Here is a 21,454-nt window from a genome sequence, read left to right as displayed (position 1 = left end):
AAAATTTGCTTTTTCAAATCGCAAGTGAGATGGTGCTTTTTTGAAAACGTAGAATTTTAAAGGCTAATTTGCGATTTTAAATGCTAAACTGCGATTTTGCCAAACGCTTAACTGCGTTTTTAAAAATCATTTTTTTTTAAATCGCTCATTTTAAAATCGTAATTTTAAATCGCTCTTTCTGAAATCGCAAACCCAAACGGACCCTTAGACTCTTGGACAACCCACTCCCTCTTTAGGTAGGTGAATCTTATAATTTTTTTTTCTTTTTTTAAAAGGAGAATCTTATAAAGACTCTCTCATATTTACTGTCCAGATTTATTACGATTCTGACAATAAATTGCCTTGACAATCCAAACAATAAATTATTAAAAATTCAAAACCAAATTTTTATTTGAAGCATAAGGTGTCACCACTTGCATAGTTGCATTTCCCCACCGACCCCCATAAGGCCACAACCGTTGCCATTTGTTCTTCTAGAAGGGGAGCTTTTAAATCAGCGTTTCTTAAAGCCTTCGCTTCTTACTAGTCCGGGAATCAGAAAGTTGATCTGTCGCTGATAATAGTGGACTGCATCTCTTCCTTATGGAAAACTGAAACACTTTATACTTTTCCACTTTCCCTTTAAACCCCCCACATATTTCCAAAACTTTCTATTACGATAATGTCTACTAAGCTATTAAAAAATTGTAAATATCCCCTTACGACCAACAAAAGGATAAAATTAATTTTAATAATTTTTTTAATAAGATAAAAATACTCATATAAATTTCAAAAAACGAAAAAATATAATTTTATTTGAAAAAAACGAAAAATTTAATTTGTTTAAAAAACTTATTTCTTTTAAAATAAATTTTTTTTCAAAAAAAAAAACAAAAAAACATTTCAATTTTTCTTTTAATTTTTAAATTTGGCCACCTTGGTTTTTAGTTTTTTTTTTTTTTTTTTAAAAAAAAAATGTATTTTTATTATTTTATTAAAAGTATTTTCGTCATTGGAGGAATATTGACATTTTTTTAGTAGTTTAGGTGGGCATTGTTAATTGGGTTATTGTTTGAAGGGTACGTGGACTTTACCCCCCATTTTTTTTTTTTTTTATTAGTTTCCACTTCCCCTGTTATTTTCTTTTATTTGTATTGAGTTTGAGCCTGCAATTCTTCTAAAAGAGCACGCATAGAGAAATGATTCTTTACCACCTAAATATACAACTTTTTACCACCTTGTCTATGTGGCAAGGTGATCTCCCACTTTATTTTATTTTTTAAAAATAAAAAAACTCTAAAATTAGTAGGGACCACCTTGCCACATAGACAACGTGGTGAAAAGTTGTATATTTAGGTGGTAGTGAATCATTACTCAGCACGCATATTATCTTGCACAGGAAGAATTTTTTTTTTCCTTTTTTATTTTTTTTCCGAGATCAGAGTGGAAGATTTTGTGGAGGAGGAAAAGGACACAATTTATATTATATATTTCTTTTGGGCCAATTTATAATATGTACTGCATCCCTTAATTGGGTTAATATTAAAAAATTAAAGTTGCTTTCACTAAGTGTGTCCAAATAATTGGAACATGTGATGCTCATAGTGGCCTTTACTATTATTATTATTAAGGAAACGTAGACATAATTATCTCGAACTACCACCTCATTATTAATGTTTCCATAAGTTACTAATTGTATCAATTAATCTCTCTTTAGATTACCGAAAAATGTCAATGTCCCCTCTAATGACAAAATACTCTTCATAGAAAATATTAATATTTAAAAAAAAACTAAAAAAATTATTAAAAAAATCTACAATAACAAAATTTATACCAAAAACAAAAACAAAAAAACAAAAACGGGTTTTTTTTTTCGTTTGTTTTTTTAAATTTTTTTTTTATATAATCTTCATTTATTTATTTATTTTTAAAAAATTGTTCTTTTTTGTTTTTTAATTTTCACTTTTTTTTAAAAAAAAAATCGTTTTTTCTTTAATTTGTTTTTTAAAAAGTTATTTTTTTGAATTTTTTGAATTTATAAGGTTATTTTTATCTTTTTGTTGATGTTAAGAGGTTATTGACATAATTAATAATTTAAAAAAATATTGATAATTAAATAATAATTTAAAAGGATACGTGTATTTTTTTTCTTACTATTAAACTTTTTTTTAGTCCAAAAACGTATAGTGGCCTACGTGTACTCTTTTATGAAGAATCACGGGTTTAACTGGTCAATTCCCTTTCTTTTTGTCTTTTAAGATTGTTAATTAATTAAGAATCACGGATTTTGGACGCAACTTCGTTTTCATGATTTTGGAGTTCGAGCTATCAATCAAATAAGACTTATAAAAGAAAAAAATAAAATAAAAATAAGACTTATCATTATTTACAGTATTTGCGTGAGAGTTAGGATGCGTTTCACACTGTAATTTCGTAAAAAATAAAATAAAATAAAATAAAGCATAGAAAATAAATCATTTGGAAGCGCAGGTAAAGATTTTTTTTTTTTAAACGCATAATTTTAAAAACTAACATGTGTTCTGTTTCTTGCAAACAAAAAGGACATAAATCATCAGAGACTACACCACGCTGAAGCAGATTTTGTTTGGTAGGGAGAAAATCATCGCACGCTCTCCATATGAACATTTTAACTGCGTTTGAAATTTTAAGAATCCAAATCAATCTTCCATACTAAAATCCCAACACCTTGTCTAGAGCTCCCATTGCGTCGAAGGGCTTGTAATTCCTTATCTATATGATATGTGCTTCGGACTGAAAAAACCTCATTCGTTGTGTCTCGCCAAATGAGAGTATCATTTACTTTCACAAGGCTTAAAGGAATTTGGCAAACAATATGAGCTTCCTTGGCACTAAAGATTTCTTTTATGAGACAGTAATTCCACCACTTTGTATCTTGATTTATATGCTCTTTTAACCTTGTATTTACCGCCGGGATTCTATGTAGAGATTGGATTGAAAACGAAGTTGGACTAGGCAGCCATTTATCCCCTCAAATTCTTATGTCACTACCATCCCCAACTCGCCATATAAGCCCATTTTTAAGAACATCACATGTAGGCATTAGGCTTCTACAAGTAAAAGATGGACGTTTCTCCAAAGTTGCCTCCAAAAAAGTGGACTGTTGATAGTATTTGGCCCCAATGATTCGTGCAGCCATCGAGTCAGGATTTTGCATTAGTCGTCAGCATTGTTTAGCTATAAGAGATTTGTTAAAACACACTAAATCTCTAAACCCCAAGCTCCCTTGAGCTTTCAAGACTATCGTACGATCACAACTCATCTAAATTATTATTGGACTTAGGATTGTTCATTATTGAATTTTCATTAAATTGTGATTTTAAAAAACACTTCATTATTAGAGAAATTCAAATGAAACATGTGTATAACGTCTATAATTACCCATCGATTTATATCTCAAAAACTAACATGCCAATTACTAATGGCACCGCACTAGAGATACGTAATCAAATGCTTCTAGACTATTTATAATTGAGTAATTCTTATAGCTATTCCGAGTCCACCAAAGTGTTGTGTTACCTCACGTATAACATGAAATATTTTAATTGAAATGAGAATAAACTGTGAGTGCTAGAGGTTTGAGCTCATGATTTTTATTTTAATATAGTGTCAAATAATTACTTATTGTAAAAGTTTAAACTGAAAATATATATGGTCTTAAAAAATTTTGCAGGTTAAAAGTGCGTTTTTTTTTTTTTTAAAAAAAAAAATCCATAAAAATATCTTGTTTGGAAGTAGAGTGTGTTTGAAAGAATGGTAATTTGAAAAATGAGAAGAAAAAAAATTAAATTTTCAAATTATATGTAAATAGTGTGTTTTTATAAAAACACAATTTTTAAAAATGAAATCAAAATTTTATTAAACATTTAAGTGTATTTTTAAAAATTACATTTTTATTTACTGTCATTTAAAATTATTATTATTATTTTTTTAAAATAACTTTTGTAACCATTAAACCAAATAGAAGCCAAATTAGATGGGGTACGATGATTTGTAACTTTGTAGAGTTGTGATTAGTGCACAACAATGTTGCATAATATATACACAACACAAAATACATATAATTGAGATATGTTCCATCCATTTATCTTTGTTTTATTTTATGCAATTTTGTTGTGTGCAAAAAATCTTTGTCCAACTTTGTATGGGAAGGGCCACGTCGGCAGTGGACAGAGCCACGAAAAACGGCGAGGATTGCACCTTTATGGCTTTATGTTAAATCACGTTTAAGAGGCTAAGGTTCGTCTATAAAATGCAAACGAAAGAGGAGCTCAGCCATTCTATCGAAACGCTATCTCTCTGTCTCTGTCTCTGTCTCTCTCTGTCTCTCTCTCTCTTTGAAATCTGAGTCCCATTGAAGCTTCTCGGAAGCTCTGTGTCTCTCTCTGTGGTAGATCTCTAATTCTTTACGGCTTCTTTTTCGGTACGTGTCTCTAATCCCTTCCTTTCATTCATTTCGCGTCGTTTTTGTCTTTTGGGAAAAGAAATTTATGTTTTTGGTTGTCTTTTGGATCTTGTGTTTTTGTTTGCGATTTTTTACCCTTGTCTGGGGTTCTATTTTCATAGGAATGTAGGGTTTGTTTGGTTTCTTGGAAAGAATCGGGGAAAACGGAGGAAAGTTTCTTGGAAGTCGCTTCTTTGCTTAAGGAATATCTGCGATTTCCGTCAACTTTTCCCTCAGTTTTTGTTTTCTCGAGAACCAAACGGAGCGGTAACGGTTACGAGTTTTGTTTTTGTTTTTTAATAGGGCTAGTGATTACAGGCATTTATCATTTCTTTGTATGTCTTATTTTTATTTTTATTTTTGTAAAAATGTGAGAATCAGATATGCATATGAGTTTGGGATCGTTAACGCCGAGAACCAAATGACTTCAGTTTTGTGAAAGAATTACACCAAACTGTGGATTGGTTTTCAGCTAGAGAGGGTGGCCTTTTCCTTTTCTCTCTCTTCTTCTTCTTCTTCTTCTTCTTTCTTTTTTTTTTCAAGATTTAATTGAAATCGACCTTGATTCTATTTGGGTTATTAAAATGAACCTTGATTCATGATGTATTTGCAAGAAATTGCTTAAAAACGCTCGTTGGCTTTGAATTGATTTGCATTTAAGCTGTGTTGGGAGTTATATGGGCCCTGGGATTTAGCTATTCTTTGTTCCATAAACATCTGGTTGAGCCCTAAATTTGTTATTTTCAAGTCCATAGCCAGAAGGGTCTTGAATATGCCTGATGCTTTATTTTGAAGTGGAAGACCTTTTTTTTTTTCTTTTTTTCTGTTGTCAAATAAAATTTTGCTTCCTTGGATGGGCTTGATCTGTTTCTGTAGGTTGTTTCTTGTAGTTCATACTAATCATATACTACCTGCTTTCTAGTGCTTCCAATACCATGACCATTTCCCCTTTATTCTTATCCATTTTGATAAATGATAGTGCAATACAGAGTTCTCAGGCCAAACATAGAGTTAGCGATCAGGATCAGGATGATTTCAGTTTCTTTGCTTTAGCTGGGATATAACTAAATTGATTATCAATATTGCTAAAAGATTGGGAAGGAAAAGTAGGCTTTCCACCTCACTAGGTTCGTTTCCTTTGTGGTCTCGCATGCACTTGTGGATCTTCAATTGATGCCATGAGTATGTGAAATAGGTAGGACTTGGGCATGCCATAGCTACCTGTCAGCTTGCACTAATGGGGGGTTGGGTGGATTGGTGCTTTGTTAGCTCACTTTTAACTCTGTGCTTCTCCAATTTTTCTTCATTATTCTAGTGTCATTGCGAGTTCACCTTTTGGAATAAACCTCTTGAGTTATACATGGACTTTACAAATAACATTTAATTATTTTATTTTGTTTTATCAATTGCATAAATTATAGTAGATGCCTCTTTTGATGAGCATTTTTGTGGTTATTGGAGGGGCACAAGTTCTCCCATGCATATCTAACTAAGATTTCAAAGTTTTGTCATTGTTACTATTCCATTTTCTTTTTAGTCTTTAACAGTTGCATTATTTAGTTTGCAAAACCTTTGGGTGTTACCCAATGGTGGCTTGTTCTTTTAACTTTTGATGAAATAGTTATACCATTTTTGTTTGTTTTATCATAAAGCAGAGTTCTATCCAGACGATCTTAACCCTAAGCACAGAATTCGTCTATAATTAGTGGTCCAGGAATTAGATCCATTATAAGCCAAAATTTAAATTTCTAAATGCATGTATCAATGTTCTTGAAGATATCTTATATTCTCCTATGTTATGAGCTCTGCTTGTTGAACATCTGAAGGGTCCATTTGTTGAATTATGTTTGGAGCGCTTGCTAGTTGGACAGTTGGACTTTGCTTGGAAGATTTGCATATTATATATCTAGTGCAGTAATTTGATATGGTTTATCTCTATGACTTACGCAAATACGATCTGAAAGGCTTGCTAATACTTTTAAGGGGCTGCATTTAGATTAGTTTTCATATGTTCTCATATTGCATATTTTATCAATGTGTTGGTTGCTCAACCATTTGTTTTCACTTCCCAGTGGGCCTAAAATAGAGAAAAAAAAGGAACGGGAGTTCTTGTTAAAGAGGATTAGTGAGAAATGGCATCTTCAATGACTAAGCAAAGCAAAAAATAAAGAAATTTATTAAACAGTCACATGTATCATCTGCTGCAATTGCATAGATTTTAATTATTGTAATTTCATCCCTATTGTTTTATCTGATTAGATTTTTGGTTCCTTTGAAGTTTCTTGCTTTATTTTTTCAATTTATAGGATAAGTTTTTGTTCCTTTAGCATAGTGAAGGTCCCATGTTGCCGGCCTTTTCTGTTTGCGCATTTGTTTTTTCCCAAGTTCCAGCTAGATAAAGTCCCATGATGGGGCCATTGTTATCATCAGGAGATGCTCTCGAGTACAAGTGATAATATTCTAGTAGACTATTCTTATTACTTATCGTCTTCATCCAATTAGTTTGTTTCTTATTCTGTTTGGTCTCGAGGTTGATGTTTAAATTCCAAACGTAGCCAGATACTGGGAATTCTGAGCACTAAACTGGTTCCATTCCTCTTGTCTGTCACAGAGTCGAAGGATTATTGGTGGCAAGAAAGGTCGTGAGAACATATCCATGGCTTTTGAGCACTACTTTGCTCGGGAGTGGAAATCTATCCAAGGTGTAGCAACAGAGTCAGAAAATTCCAATGGTTGCTTTGACTGCAACATCTGCTTAGACTTTGCACATGAGCCAGTGGTCACCCTCTGCGGCCACCTCTACTGCTGGCCTTGCATCTACAAATGGCTTCACGTACAGAGCGATTCCCTTGCCTCCGATGAGCATCCGCAGTGCCCAGTTTGTAAGGCTGACATATCTCACACCACCATGGTCCCGCTCTATGGCCGGGGCCAAGCCCTAAACGAAGCTGAAGTTGCAGGCAAGGCATCCCATTGGGATATGGCCATACCTCCTAGACCAGCTGCATGTGGTGCCCAAACTCTGTTATCTACTACATCTAACACTGGTCAACAGCTTCCATATCGTAATCCTTATCAGGATCAACATTACAACCCTCACCCATATGGCAGTCATGAAGAGGATTCGACATCTCCATGGCTTAATCTTGAAGGGACTATGCCGGGTTTCCACCATCCGGTGGTTGGCATGTTTGGGGAGATGGTTTATGCGAGGGTGTTTGGGAACTCGGCGAGCTTGTATACATATCCAAACTCATATCACCTAGTGGGGAGTAGTAACCCTAGGTTGAGAAGGCAGGAGATGCAAGCAGACAAGTCGCTGAACAGAATTTCAATATTTCTTTTCTGTTGCTTTCTTCTCTGCCTTATGGTCTTCTGAACGCAGTGTAGGTTACTCTCCCCCGCCGTTTTTTATACCTTGTAAAGAGTGTGCACTTAAAGCTTTATGAATATGGATAGAATACTAATACATATTAGTAATATTTGAGATTTGCTTTGAGCAACTTCACGTTTTCATCTTTTATCTGTTGAACATTTGAGATGAAATACTAAACTCTGGTCTAATTTGAAGACCCGTGCTCTCCATTGATCCAAGTCGTTTTCGGTTTTTGGATCAACGGTTAAGACATCACATCACATCACAGGTTCGAGTCGACGAAAGGATGGTCGAGGATAGCATCGGAGGATGATGTATAGGAGTTTATTGAATACAAAAATAGGTGAGTGGAGGCTTCAAAAGATTAGTGGGGATGGAGTAGTGGTGCAGCTGTAAAGGCGAAGGCATCAATTTCAACACGACAACACCTAATGTGGTCAATGATGCATGGCATGCAACTCTTTTTGTGGTTCACTAATCGGATCACGACTGCCACCAAACTCGCTCCCCCAAATGTTTGATGGAGGAGGTGTCATATGTCATCTTCTGCGACTCCCGCGGACATAAAATAAATCCCTCTACTTCCCTTCAAATAAATTATAGACCACCCATGTGGTCCGAGTACAAAGCATTTGCTAAAATTCCTTAATTTACTCTACAATCTCGTTTTGTGTTCACCGTCTCCATTTTTTTTTTTCTTTCTAAAAAAAGAAAGTCAATGAGAAAAGGGTTACGGATGACGGTATTTTAATTCTATTAATGAAAGAGAGAATGGATGACCAATTGCAAATGCTTTCGAGCACGAGGTTGAAAACAGCCCATCTAATTAAAAAAAGATGTGCACGATAATTTGTATTCTTATACACTTTACAAGCCTTTTAGCTATAAAAAATGACAAGCGAAAATGAATATAAGAAATTATAATTTACACTCCTCTCACCGTATATTTCTTAGAATATGTTTGGTACGCGTGAAATGATTATTCCAATAGACAAAATGAGTAGCCTTATTAGTACTATGCACAACATTGACCTCTTTTATATACACATACCAAATTGTTAATATTATTTTAACCTATTATGTTTTTCTTAAAAGTGTTTCATCAGGCATTTTATTCTTAAAACAAAAATATTAACAAATAATTTAAAATATAAAATACCCACAAAATACTTTAAACTATTTTCACCTTTATGCTTACGTCATAACACATTTTCAAAAAAATAAAAATAAAAAGCACTTCTCATACCAAACAGAGCCTAACATCCTTAATAATAAGTAATGTTCAACTATTAAGATGTAACAAATTTAAGCAAAAGAGCAGACTGTATTGAAATTGTTTTGAGAGGACAACCATTAATAAAAGTAACAAATAAACTCTTAATTATTTTTTTTAAACAGATTTTTGGGAGGGGGGTGGGGGCCATGGCCTCTCTCGCACATCCCTTAGATAGTCTTTGGGAGTTAAGGTGTACAATCAAAATATTTATTATGAGATTGTGTTAAATTATGAGTTCTCTTATTGATAAAAATAATAATAATAATAATAAAAAAAAAAAAACTTATTTAACTAATATTTAAACCGTGTCATTCAAGAAAAGCAAATATAATAGTAGTGTAGACATCATTGATTGTTTGACTTCTAAATTTGAACGGCCACAAATAATTATTGGTTTGTTTGTTAAATCATTCTCTTTCTCATTTTATTTTTTTTTTTCAAAAAATAAAAATATTAACAAATAATCTAAAATACAAAATATTTACAAAACACTCAAAAATTTGTTCACATTTATGTCATATTATGCCTTTTCTATATAGTTCAGCATTGCTTTCTCTTAGACAGGGTTTGCGGTCGATTGGCATCTCCAAAAATTTGCTGTCCAAATTACTCAATCCCCAATAGATACAGGAAAGGACACCAAAAGGGAAGGAAATCCACGAATGACAAAAAAATTATAGCCAAGTCACGGGTTAGGATCGTCTATAATTATTTGTCTGAATTTTCTCAAATTCAGACAAGTGATTATGAAAGACCACTTATAAGATTTACTTAACAAAATAAAAATTGGACTGTCCAACCACTTATTTGGTCAGGTGGATCTCATAACTGGTATCTCACAATCACCTACCCAAATTATTTGAAATAATTGTAGACGATCTTGATTCCCGAGTCACACTTCAGAGTTCATCCCTTTTTTTTTTCTTTTTTTTTTTTGGGTTAAATACCCCAGAGGTACCTGAGTTTTACGTGTTTTTAAATTTAGTACTTCAGTTTCATTTCGTATCACAGGTAGTACCTGAATTTGGAAGAAAAAATCATTGTCAGATTTCTTGTTGGAATTTCAACTTCTTGCCACGTGTCAATCGCTGAGGTTGACACGTGGCACCCAAAAAAAAAAATTAAAAAAATGATTAAAATTAAAAAAATTAAAATAAAATAACTAAAAAAAAAAAAAAGAGGGGTGGCTCCTTGGCCACCACGGGGGGCCGGCCACCCCCATTTTGGCCAAGGAGGTGGCCCAGCCACCCCCTTGGCCGGTCTGGGGTGGCCGAACCACCCCATAGTTGAAAAAAAAAAAAAAAAATTGAAGGGTTTTGGCCCTAGGGGGTGGCTCAGCCACCCCTTTTTTTTTTTTTTTTTTTTTTTTTTTTTTTTTTAATTTTAAACATTTTTTTAATTTTTTAATTTTTAATTTTTAATTTTTTTTTATGTGGTGCCACGTGTCAACCTCATTGGTTGACACGTGGCGAGAAGTTGAAATTCCCACGAGAAATCTGACAGGTACTATCTAGTGCTTTTTTCTTCCAAATTCAGGTACTACCTGTGATACGAAATGAAACTGAGGTACTAAATTTAAAAACACGTAAAACTCAGGTACCTCTGGGGTATTTAACCTTTTTTTTTTTTTTTTTTTTTTTTTTTTTTTTCTTATATCTATTAAATGAGATTGTTCATTGCATGTGTAATGGGTAGTCTCACGTTAGAGGATACTAAAGTCCCATCTTGTTCGGGCAGGAGCTTGAATATCTAAAGAGTAATGTTTCTTACATAACAAATTTACACATTTTGTATAATAATGTTGACGTATAAATGATTTTCACAATAAAAAAAAATGTAATGTTTCTTGAAAAAGTAAAAATAAAGATAAAAATCACTTCCACATCAATACAAAGCATATATATTTCTCGAGCAAGAGCAAGAAAGATTACTCATTATTTGCACGTAAGTACACTTGATGTACAAAAGACTTTAGTGCAACCATCATTAGCCAAATAGCTGCCCCCAACAAGAGGGGACTGATTTCTCTCTCTCACGCGAGGCTATTCATTGCACATCATTACATCCTATCCCTGTAGGACTGAATGAGCTTTAAGCCTTTAACCCAAAAAGTCTCTTTGCCAATTATGGACATCTGAAAATAAATAAATAAATATATATATATATATATATATATAAAGTACCAAAATGAAATGCTTCACAATTCATATTAACTCCAATTTTTGGCTCTACCTTGACTTCGAGGCCTTAGTGTCACCACATTCAAGGACACAAAATGTGACTCCCACATGGGCCATGGCCTACTACTACTGTAGCATAGACTTTTTTTTTTTTTTTTTTTGTCTTTGTCTTTGTCTTTTTGTTTTTATAAATAATTAATAACTTTCCTCGATTAATCATGAAAATAGAGTTGATTACTCTAACAAACAATGGGCTCATTTGGCAATTATTTGTGCAGAACATAATAGTGAGTTGTTAATTTTAAAATTAGTAAAAATGATAGATGTGATATAAGTAAAAAGAGTTTGTATAAAAAATGAAAAAGTTTTGTGTTGTAGTAGATATTTTTATTTGAATAGTAATAAAAAAATTATGGATGTGATATAAAAAGTAAAAAAAATTGATATGTTTTTATGTTTGATTGTTATTGAAAAATGCAAAAATAAAATAAAAAAAATACATTTCCTGGCACATGCACTACTCTGTCATGTTCAAACACTAGCCAAACGTTGGCAGTGTCACATATACAAATAGAAATTTTTTCCATTCAAACATAATATATGACTTGTTTAACGGCAGTCTTAGCTAAATCATGTACTGTTGTATTTGCGACTCTTCTAATATGTCTAACCTACTAACTCGAAAACGACTATAAAATCATTCGAATATCATTCACAAGTTGTTCAAAACGACTCAAATTAAAACTTTTAGAGTTCACTGTTGTTACTACTTCCAAAATAATACTGTGAAACCCAAATTCTTTGCTGAAAACAGTGGCTTGGTATGCTGCTATTGGTTCAAACCTTCCCATTTGAGTCAAACTTCTAGAGGCAATAATGTACCCCTCAAAATCCTTACTACGATGCCAATACCCATCCGCCAGTTACCCGGATCCAGAGCCTTCATGCTTTATACAGTACACATAATTGTTGTGATGGTTTTAAGGATTATATATTATATCATCTCAAATCATGGCCAATATGTTATATATGATATTATATTAAATTTGTGATTGGTGATGTGTGGGGCTTGGAAAAATCTCAAGTCCTGGTCACATGCCGGAAGCTAGGGTATGACAAAGTTAAGTCGGATGTATTATAACATCAATTTTTTTATTTATTTTTTATCGACCTTCACTTAACCGTTTCACGGGCACATCGTACCACATGCATGTGCACAAAATGTCACTCCATTATGGGCCATGGGCCATGGCTTACGGATTTATATATTTAAAAAATTGCACGTCAAAATAACATATTTTAAAGGGATAATTACACCGTTGGTTCCTGTGGTATACCATAATTATTTTTCACTTCCTATGGTTTAAAAAGTTCATGGGAGGTCCTTGTGATTAGCAATAATTACAAATCGATCTCTGCCATCAAATTCCATTATAATTTTTAACAGATTCCGTCAAATGCCACGTCAGCGCCACGTGTCGCCAATAAGATGGCGACATGTGTCCATCTTAATAAAAAATATAAATTTATTAAAAGATAAATAAATATACTTATTTTTAAAAAAAAAAAAAAACAAAAAAGGGGTGGCCTGATGGCCAACCTCGGCGGCCACCCCTTGCCTCCTCTTTTCTTTTCTTTTTTTTGTTTTTTTTTTTTTTTAAAAAAAAAATATATTTTTTTTAATAAATTTATATTTTTTTTTATTAAGATGGACATTGGCGACACGTGGCGCTGACGTGGCATTTGACGGAATCTGTTAAAAATTATAATGGAATTTGATGGCAGTGATCGATTTGTAATTATTGCTAACCACAAGGACCTCTCATGAACTTTTTAAACCATAGGAAGTGAAAAATAATTATGGCATACCACAAGGACCAACGGTGCAATTATCCCAATTTTAAATATATATGTCAATTTAAAAGACTGAAATAAAACAATTTTATTTAACCTAATTTAGAGAAAAGTTTATCACTTATATAAAGGGCCAATACAAGCAATATTGGCTCAATTCTTGGGCAACTTAGGTGGTTGGCTATGACCCCTAATTAATAATTGTACGATCATTTTTTTTCTTCTAGCAAATAATAATTGAAGGCGCTCTAATATGGTAAAAAATTAATAAATAGTCTCTAATTGAGGTCTCCAATTAATAATTGTATCATAAATGTTTTTTTTTCTAAAATAAGTTTTAAAACTCTAATATGGTAAAAAGTTAATAAATATTCTCTAAGGGCACTCGCTTATGATAAAAAAAAATAAAAAATACAATATTGGGGCTGGCCCTAAAAACATATCTAGACATGAAAATGAAAATTTATTGACTCTAGACATGTAGTCATTCCATTTATTCTGATATGTACAATTCATGTTCATAAAGAATGAAATCTCCATGAAAGTTAATAATTAAGGCCATCAACGTCATAAATTTTTCAACCTATATAAATTCTTGGAATGTTCACTTGTTTTCTTTCTCATTCTTGAAAGTCCAACCTGCATAACTTTCACCAAGGAGGCAACATCAATTTCATTTTAATTGTCAGTAGAATATAAAAAGTGTTTATCTCCGATGCGTTCCAACATCGATCTGTATTGAATGCTAAGAAGAATACGGAAGTCTTGAATATAAAAACTTAATTAGTAATTTTACATCTCAAAAATTGAAAAAGATAATTATTTAAATAAAAATACAAATAAATATTATTTAATATATATATATATATATATAAATGCTTTCACCTAAACTTGTCACTTCAAACCTCAAAATGGATCTATGGAGCTGCCATAAATACAAGTTGCTAGTCAAGCTTTGCAGCATTGCATGTTATCATGATTGAGATATTTCAATATGCAATATCTAAACTCTATGATGGCTTAGAAGCTTTTGCATCCACTTCAGTAAATACTATGATGGCTTCAACTAACAAAAAAGGAGTAATACTCCCATTTTCTCAAAATAAAATAAAATAAAATAAAATCTTATTACCAAACTTTCTTTCTTTTTTTTCTTTTTTTTTTTTTCCCACTTTTTTCTTACAAAAAATTCAAATATTGTTTTACCTTTATATCACACAAATCACTTTTTATTATTATATATTCAAACAAAAACTTCACAACAAAACTCTTCACCAAACGACGGAATCATCATCTAAACCCTCCTCCTCTCTCTCTCTCGACAAGTAATGTCCAAATCTAAATCGTTTCTTAGAGGCATACCAGTTCAAACATTATTGAAAGTTCTCTAACGAATAACCGTGATCAATGGGCCAACGGATTGATTATAATTCCCATAATCTCGTCAATCACTTCTTAATTAGTTTATTTGGTCTAATGAGTCTCATAAGTGGTCGCTTACAATTACCTATTCAAAATTCAGACAAATAATTATAAACGATTATAATCCGACGAAACCCTTGCCAAATTAAGATCTCCATCAAATTATTCAAATCACAATCATGAAAAGCTTTATGCCGAATCGATCAATTTGACCAAATTGTCAAAAGACCTACTTAGATAGCTATATCAGATTGTTGGCTTAGAAAAAAGTGACCTCTAATATGATATCGGAGGTCACTTTTTTATTAAAAATTTATTTTTTTTAATAAAATTGGTTAGACAGGAGATGAGTTCCCGTCCCCTGTGAATCGCTACTCGTTGGCTTATACCATTTGATTCATCATTTTTTTCTCCTTGTGGGGTGGCCCAGAGTTGGAGCAAAATAATTGCCTCGTTGCACTTTATATGATTAAGAGATAAAGAAAGCAGAGGATAGTCAAACAACTTGCAAAGCTCAAGTAACGTCGCTGGATGTCTTTTGTCTTTCACAAAACAGCGATGGAAACGACAACAAAATGGTAAGATAAGATAATCGACACCCCATTCACTCACTCTACCTGCTCCCATCACCTTCACCTTCGCCGAATCTTATTATTATCACGCGTTCTTCCAATTTGCTGCCACCAAATGTTTGCTACTTTGCTGTCTGCTTTTCATTCGACCCCCAAACATGTCATTAGAGTCCCACATTGCTTGAATTTTTGTCATAAAACATAGGTTTAACTCTCAAAGAATTTTCTTTATAATAACTTTCACCGGTTGCTTTCCTATTTATTTGAGTAATTTTACGTGTACATTAAATATCTATAAAAAAAATGAGATTTTTTAAAATTACCATTAGATCAAAATCATCATTTGATCAATCACACACTTAATAGTAATTTTAAAAGTCACATCATTTTTTGATGGACACTTAATGTACACGTAGAATTACTCGATATTTTGTCATCCCATAACATAAGTATTAACTATTTTTAGTTTTTCTTTTAATTAAAAAAAAAAAACCACAAAACTATGTAAATAGGTTGGGGTTTAGTTTTGTGGTTTTTTTTTTTAAATAAAAAAAGTCAATAATTATTTTATGGGGCGGCAAAATATCATTTCTCATTTGGGTTCTCTGAACTCATGACATGATAACCATTACTCCTATCCCCTCTTATCCCCACATGTGAACTGTCTTTTAGTCGTTTGTCTTCCTTGTTGAGAGAAAAAACCAAAACGCCTCCCCTTTACAAAGACTGGTTTGCTAGGGAGGGAGGCGAGGCCTCCCTCTTCCCAACTGTGTTTTTTGTCCTCTCAGTCTTTAGGACTGTAGAGTTTTGTTCCCTCTGATTGAACAGGTGGTGGCTGTTCTTCCCCTAGCCCTTTGGGCTATGGTGGCTTTGTTGTCTTGTTTTTTCTTGTTTTTCTTTCCGTTTTGGCAGGAAGACTCTTCTTAAAAAGTCTAAGGTGGGGTGAGGCCGGCTTTAGTGTCATCGACGGTGTGTTTTGGCCGGACCTTCACAGTTTTTCCTCGGATTTTTGAAGCCAGATCTACGCACGTCCGTTGACTTCTGCTAGACATGCGCCACCCAACCGCGTTCCCTGTCGTCTTCCACCCTTGATGCCGGAAACTTCGGTCGTGTCGGTCTTCGGAGCTCGGCGCGTGGTCCTCACGCGCCAAGGCGCCTTTGCTTTCTGATTGCGCGTATAGGCCACACTCCGCATTTTCAGGGCGTGCTTGGCGGCACCTGAGGTCTACGGTGACGGATCTATTGCTGCCTTGCTGGGTGCTTCCGGTTGCGGCGCGTGTTCTACACGCGCCGTTACTCCGGTGAAGCTGCCTCCCTACTCCACTGCCGACAACTTTTTAGGGTTTTCTGCCTTTGTGTTGTGTATTTCCCACTTTACTATGTACAGTTTGCCTATGTGTGGCTCAAATTTTATTGGAATTTTTATTGTAAGGGGGCTTAATTGTAATTCTAGTGAGATTTGGGATTCTGCTTAGGTAGCTATTTTTAAGTTAAATCCTTCTGACTTAGAGTGTGAGGGGTCTGTCCCTCATTTCTCATCTTGTATGCCTTCGGACTTTCTAGTATCAATGGTTAGCACATGCTGATCCGTTAAAAAAATAAAAAAATAAAAGACATCAAAACGGTTTGAAACATTACTCTTAATTAGTAGCAATAAACTCAAAAGTAATTAAATTTGTATAGGAGACTTTTCATGTAATCTACACCAATTCTCCAATAAATAATAGAATTAGGTATTGTAAATCTCATCAAAAGAAATAAGAGCATAATGTAACTCTTTGAGCTTTATCTTGTAGACATAGGTTATAAACCGAACAATGTAAAATTTATTGCCTCAATTTTATTATTCTGCTTTAATTTTTTTTATATTATTTTTTTTTCAACATGACTTTTAAAATTATCATTAAATTTGAAATGAATTATTACTAAATTTTAATATAATGATAATTTTAAAAATCATGTCACAAATAAGATAGAGGTAGCATTACTCATTTGGATTCTACTCAGAGTATATGCCACTTGCCATGTCTTTAGCTCCACTTATCCTCCATTTACAAATCATCTTTACGTTACATCAACAAATTTATTTTTTTTTCAAAATAAAACATTCAAAATTATTTTATTTTTATATTACGTCAAAACATTTTTTTTAAAACAAAAAATTAACAAACGAAGCCATTATTTGTACTGGCCAAAAAGCAAGCCGAGAAGAATGTGAACTTGAGTGCTATTTAAGGATCTTGATTATTTTCTCTCAATTTCAAGTAAATTAGAGATGAATTATTTTATGAACTAAACTAGGTTTTATATATTTAATGGTGTATACATTGTTGGTAAATATGTTAAGAATTCGTTTCAAACTTTTAAATAATGTGACATTATATTCACCATAAAATATAATAAAACAAAATTTAAACTATAAAATATTTCTCTTAACTTCACTTAAAATTGAGAGAATCGTATTAATTATTTGCATGTTATATATAATTGATAAATCTTGGAGTATTTACAATGGTTTTTCTTGGGTTCTTGGGTCCTTATGTACTAACTTGATACATTTTTTTAATAATAATAAAAAATAACAGTTTGTAACCGATTTTTTCTCGATTCTTCTTTTCTTTTGTGGTAAATCAGTATAGGAAAAAAAAAAAAAAAAAAAAAAAAAAAAAAAAAAATCCTACGGTAGAATTAATGATTGGAAGCTTGAAACTCCCTTTTGGATTCTTTGAGATTCAAACCGACCCACTTATGTACGCACCACACAAGCTCTTTATTTGGGGAGTTTTACCTTTTTCTTTTTTCTAAATTAATTATTCTTCCCCATTTAAAAGAAGTTCCTTTTTTATTTTTTGGGGGAGAAAGAAAGAAAAGGGGGCCAAAAAAACAGTGGGCATAAGGCCCATCACAAAGAGGCCGAGTGGGTGAGCTCAAGCCCCAAGATGAAAGGAAAGGATTTTTTATTTTGAAAAAAAAAAGTGGGAAACAAAGTCCGTTGGAAATTTGGAAGGGCTTTGTATGAGGGCCAACGAAATGAGTCAAACCTAGAAATATTCGAAAGTAAAAAGGAGACAAATAAATAAATTTATTAAAAAAAAAATGAAACAGTAACATAACATGTGCATACAAGATAAGTAGATAAATGCATGTCATTAAATACAACAAAATAAAATTTAAACCATAAAATAAATTTATCTCCTCTTAAAGTAAAACAAAGACAATCGAATTCCACTTAACAACCTTTCCATTCCTATTTTATTTTATTATTATTATTTTTTTTTTAAAAAAATAGTTCTCATTGATATCATTAATAATAGACCTAAAATCAAAGAATAAGACAAACCGTTCCCTACTTACAATATCATAGATGTTCGGTGAAATTTCTTCTAATCAAATAGAATTTATGACATGAACTACTACCGCTTTGGCTAATACCTGTGCTGCTGAATTTGCCTCCCCGCCCACATGAGCTACACTAGTAGAGCAAAAGAAATTCAGTTCGGTTTTTTGATACCATCAGTGAAGTGTCCGAATCTGCTCCATGAAGGGTTGCCTGAACTAATCTCATTGACCATCTGTAGTACATCTTCTTCCACTATAGCATAAAAAAAAACACAGATTCCTTATTGAACACCACAACATGCGAAGCTGCCCATCCTTCTGCCATAGTAGGATCCACATTAATAATTTGGGTAGTGATGAGAGCGCCACCAATTCATACTCCTCACAAGAATTCCAAAACTTATTACGCCCATTCTCTTTAATCATTAAGTCCATTAAATAGGATTAAGCTTCTTTTCTCAACCCAATTTATGCGAAGCCTTATTTGAGCCAGGTCCATATAAAGCAACTAAGATTTTATAGGCCATACTCAGCTTTGGATGAAGCCCAAACTCCCCATGAAAAGGGGCCATCTGAAAATTCGATGTTTTAAGGGAACAATCATGGACCAAGTAAGATTGCATTACATCTAGAGATAGAACCTAACAGCATCTAGAGATGGGCCAGATAAATGGTCTCACCCAATAATTTCTTAGCACACAGTTCAAGAAAGGGATTGCTAGAAATAATGGGTTTTTAGGTAGTCTAATTGATGGGCTGCCTGGAAAAATGTATATTGCGACTGCAAGAGAACTTGATAGCCACAGTAAAAAGGATAACACTCATAGTGATTGGACTCGAGCCGTCGTAGAGGAGCATCACTGCAATCTCCGAGTGCTCGTGGACTTCGCATCTGAATCTATACCATATCTAGAAGTCTCCAAAGGCAAAAGAGAGGACTGGTTATGGACATCTAAAGGAGAAGGTAGATGGGAGCCAAGGATCTGCCACATGAAATAAAAAATGGCATTAACACGTGTAGCCCACCCGCGCAAGGGCCGCGCATGGCTTGCACGTGTGGTGGATGGAGAAGAGGCCAACAAAGATGATGGAGGCTCATAAGTGGAGGAGGGACGGATGTGTAGTAAATTTGGCTTCCAAGACATCGATAAAAGTACTGAGAAAAAAGATCATGAAGGAGAAAGCAGAGCTCTTCCCTTCTCCCTTGTCTGCATTCATTCACCAGAGAGAGAAAAGCCTCTCACAAGGAGCCAGAAAGTCTCCCCAGGAAAAGAGAAAAGCGACAATAGGAGCTCTTCCTTCGGCGCATCAATGCTTTGGGGCTTAAGCAAGTGTTAAATTTGATGGAAAATAATGATAAAATTGATTAGATATTAGTGACGAGAAGATTCATGCTCAAGAACACTGCAGTGTCGGCCAGTACTAGAGTATATATGCATAATTGCAACCAAGATTGCTGAAGATTTAGTCTCCTGACACTGTTACATCATCAAAAAAACAATTTAACAAACAACACTTCAAGCAGTTTGCTGAAGATTTATAGGCAGGCTCCTGAGTTTGGCATAAGAATTCCAGTCCAGAACCACCTGTTGATCAGATTCCATCTTTTCAATGGTCTTATTTTCCCTCAATAATCAATATCAGAGATGGCTGCATATGCAGTCAGTCGGATGCTGAGAGTGTATTCGTCAAAATAAATGCCCTTTCCCTCCATTTCGAGCATTATGGCATCTAGTTTTTCATATTTCCCCATTTTTTAGTAGAGTTTCATCAGAATGTTATAACATAAACTCATAAAGGTTTCTTAGCAAACCCCATATCCCTTATCTTCTGCATGACAATCTCTGCTTTCTCCACAAACTTTTCATGGGCATAGCAGTTGATCGAGAAGAGCAGCATAAACCACCAAAAATTTCAATTTTCCAAGTTCATCCGGTTGGCGATCATCACCAGATGAAAGAGGAATGTACCTTCTGTCACTCATCCATAGAGATATCTAGAAAACGAGCAAGAGGAAAATAAAATAAAATCAGTGATATGAATTCTGAAAAGATAAGATAACATTGCACATGTTGATATTAATGAATCAATTTCCTTTCCCTTTTCTCCATCTCCATCTTCTTGGTAACCAAATAGATCATCAACTTGTTTCAAAAGTTGAAAAAAATTCCTTAGAATGTTGAAGATGACTCTATTGGGACAAGAATTACAAGAATTGCAAACACTCAAAAGACAAGCGTTAGAAGTACTTAAAAGACAAGAGTTACAAATTGATAAATTAGATTTATTGTTGTTAATATAGAATTAGAAACCCCTTGTAACGTTTAGACTATTTTTTTATAAAGAGAGTCTTGTCTACAATCAAATGAATCAAGGAAAGATGTAGCCAAAGAAAAAGCTTTGACATGTGAATATAGGCCATAAGCCGAATCACCTAAAATATGTATTTCCTTTATCTTTCTTTAAATTATTATTACTTCTTACCGCCCCAAGCATAACTTCAGCAGCAAAAGAGAAATCCCACAAATCCTTATGATAAAATCCAACAGTAGAACAGAAGTATAAATTTCTGTAGTCTTGCTCAATAAAAATGATTATTCATAGACTAAATGGTTCAGCGATTTTATATACTACCCAATATTGATTTCTTTTCTTATTTTAATTTCGCAAACCCATGGGCTTCAAACATTGGCTAATTTTATATGATAGAAACCAATGAAATGGAAACAATTATAACTAAAGAAACAATAATTCAAGGGAGTCATCATCACCCCTTATATTCTGACTTAATTTTATCATTTTCATTGACCCATTTGCTTTAATCAACAAAATTCAATAAAAATCAAATGAAAAATTCAATCTTTTCACGGAGTTGATGATTTCCAGGCAACAACGCAGCGCAAACAAAAAGGGTAGTTAAACTCCTTCAATGTTTACGGTCAGAACTCAGAAGGTAGAGAGAAAAAGAAAAAA

General features: G+C 33.4%; 1 protein-coding gene across 3 annotated transcripts; it reads left to right on the top strand.

Moving 5' to 3' along the window:
• The first annotated feature begins 4,282 nt into the window (after positions 1–4,282).
• On the top strand, positions 4,283–8,621 carry LOC133868473 (E3 ubiquitin-protein ligase RMA1H1-like). Of its 3 annotated transcripts, none has more exons than XM_062305376.1 (3): positions 4,283–4,441; positions 4,585–4,729; positions 7,074–7,965. In XM_062305376.1, the coding sequence occupies exon 3, from the start codon at positions 7,119–7,121 to the stop codon at positions 7,839–7,841; it is 723 nt and encodes a 240-aa protein (XP_062161360.1). In that variant the 5' UTR covers positions 4,283–4,441; positions 4,585–4,729; positions 7,074–7,118; the 3' UTR covers positions 7,842–7,965. The 3 variants fall into 3 exon arrangements, with proteins under 3 accessions (XP_062161360.1, XP_062161359.1, XP_062161358.1); XM_062305375.1 differs by lacking the exon at positions 4,585–4,729 and adding an exon at positions 8,034–8,621 and having other exon boundaries at positions 4,284–4,441; positions 7,074–7,848; XM_062305374.1 differs by lacking the exon at positions 4,585–4,729 and having other exon boundaries at positions 4,284–4,441.
• The last annotated feature ends 12,833 nt before the right edge of the window (positions 8,622–21,454 follow it).

Source organism: Alnus glutinosa, chromosome 5 (genome assembly GCF_958979055.1).
Source record: "Alnus glutinosa chromosome 5, dhAlnGlut1.1, whole genome shotgun sequence".
In the NCBI taxonomy this organism is placed as follows: Eukaryota; Viridiplantae; Streptophyta; class Magnoliopsida; order Fagales; family Betulaceae; genus Alnus; species Alnus glutinosa.
The sequence above is the reverse complement of the archived record's forward strand: the minus strand, read 5'-3'. Positions and strand labels throughout refer to the sequence as shown.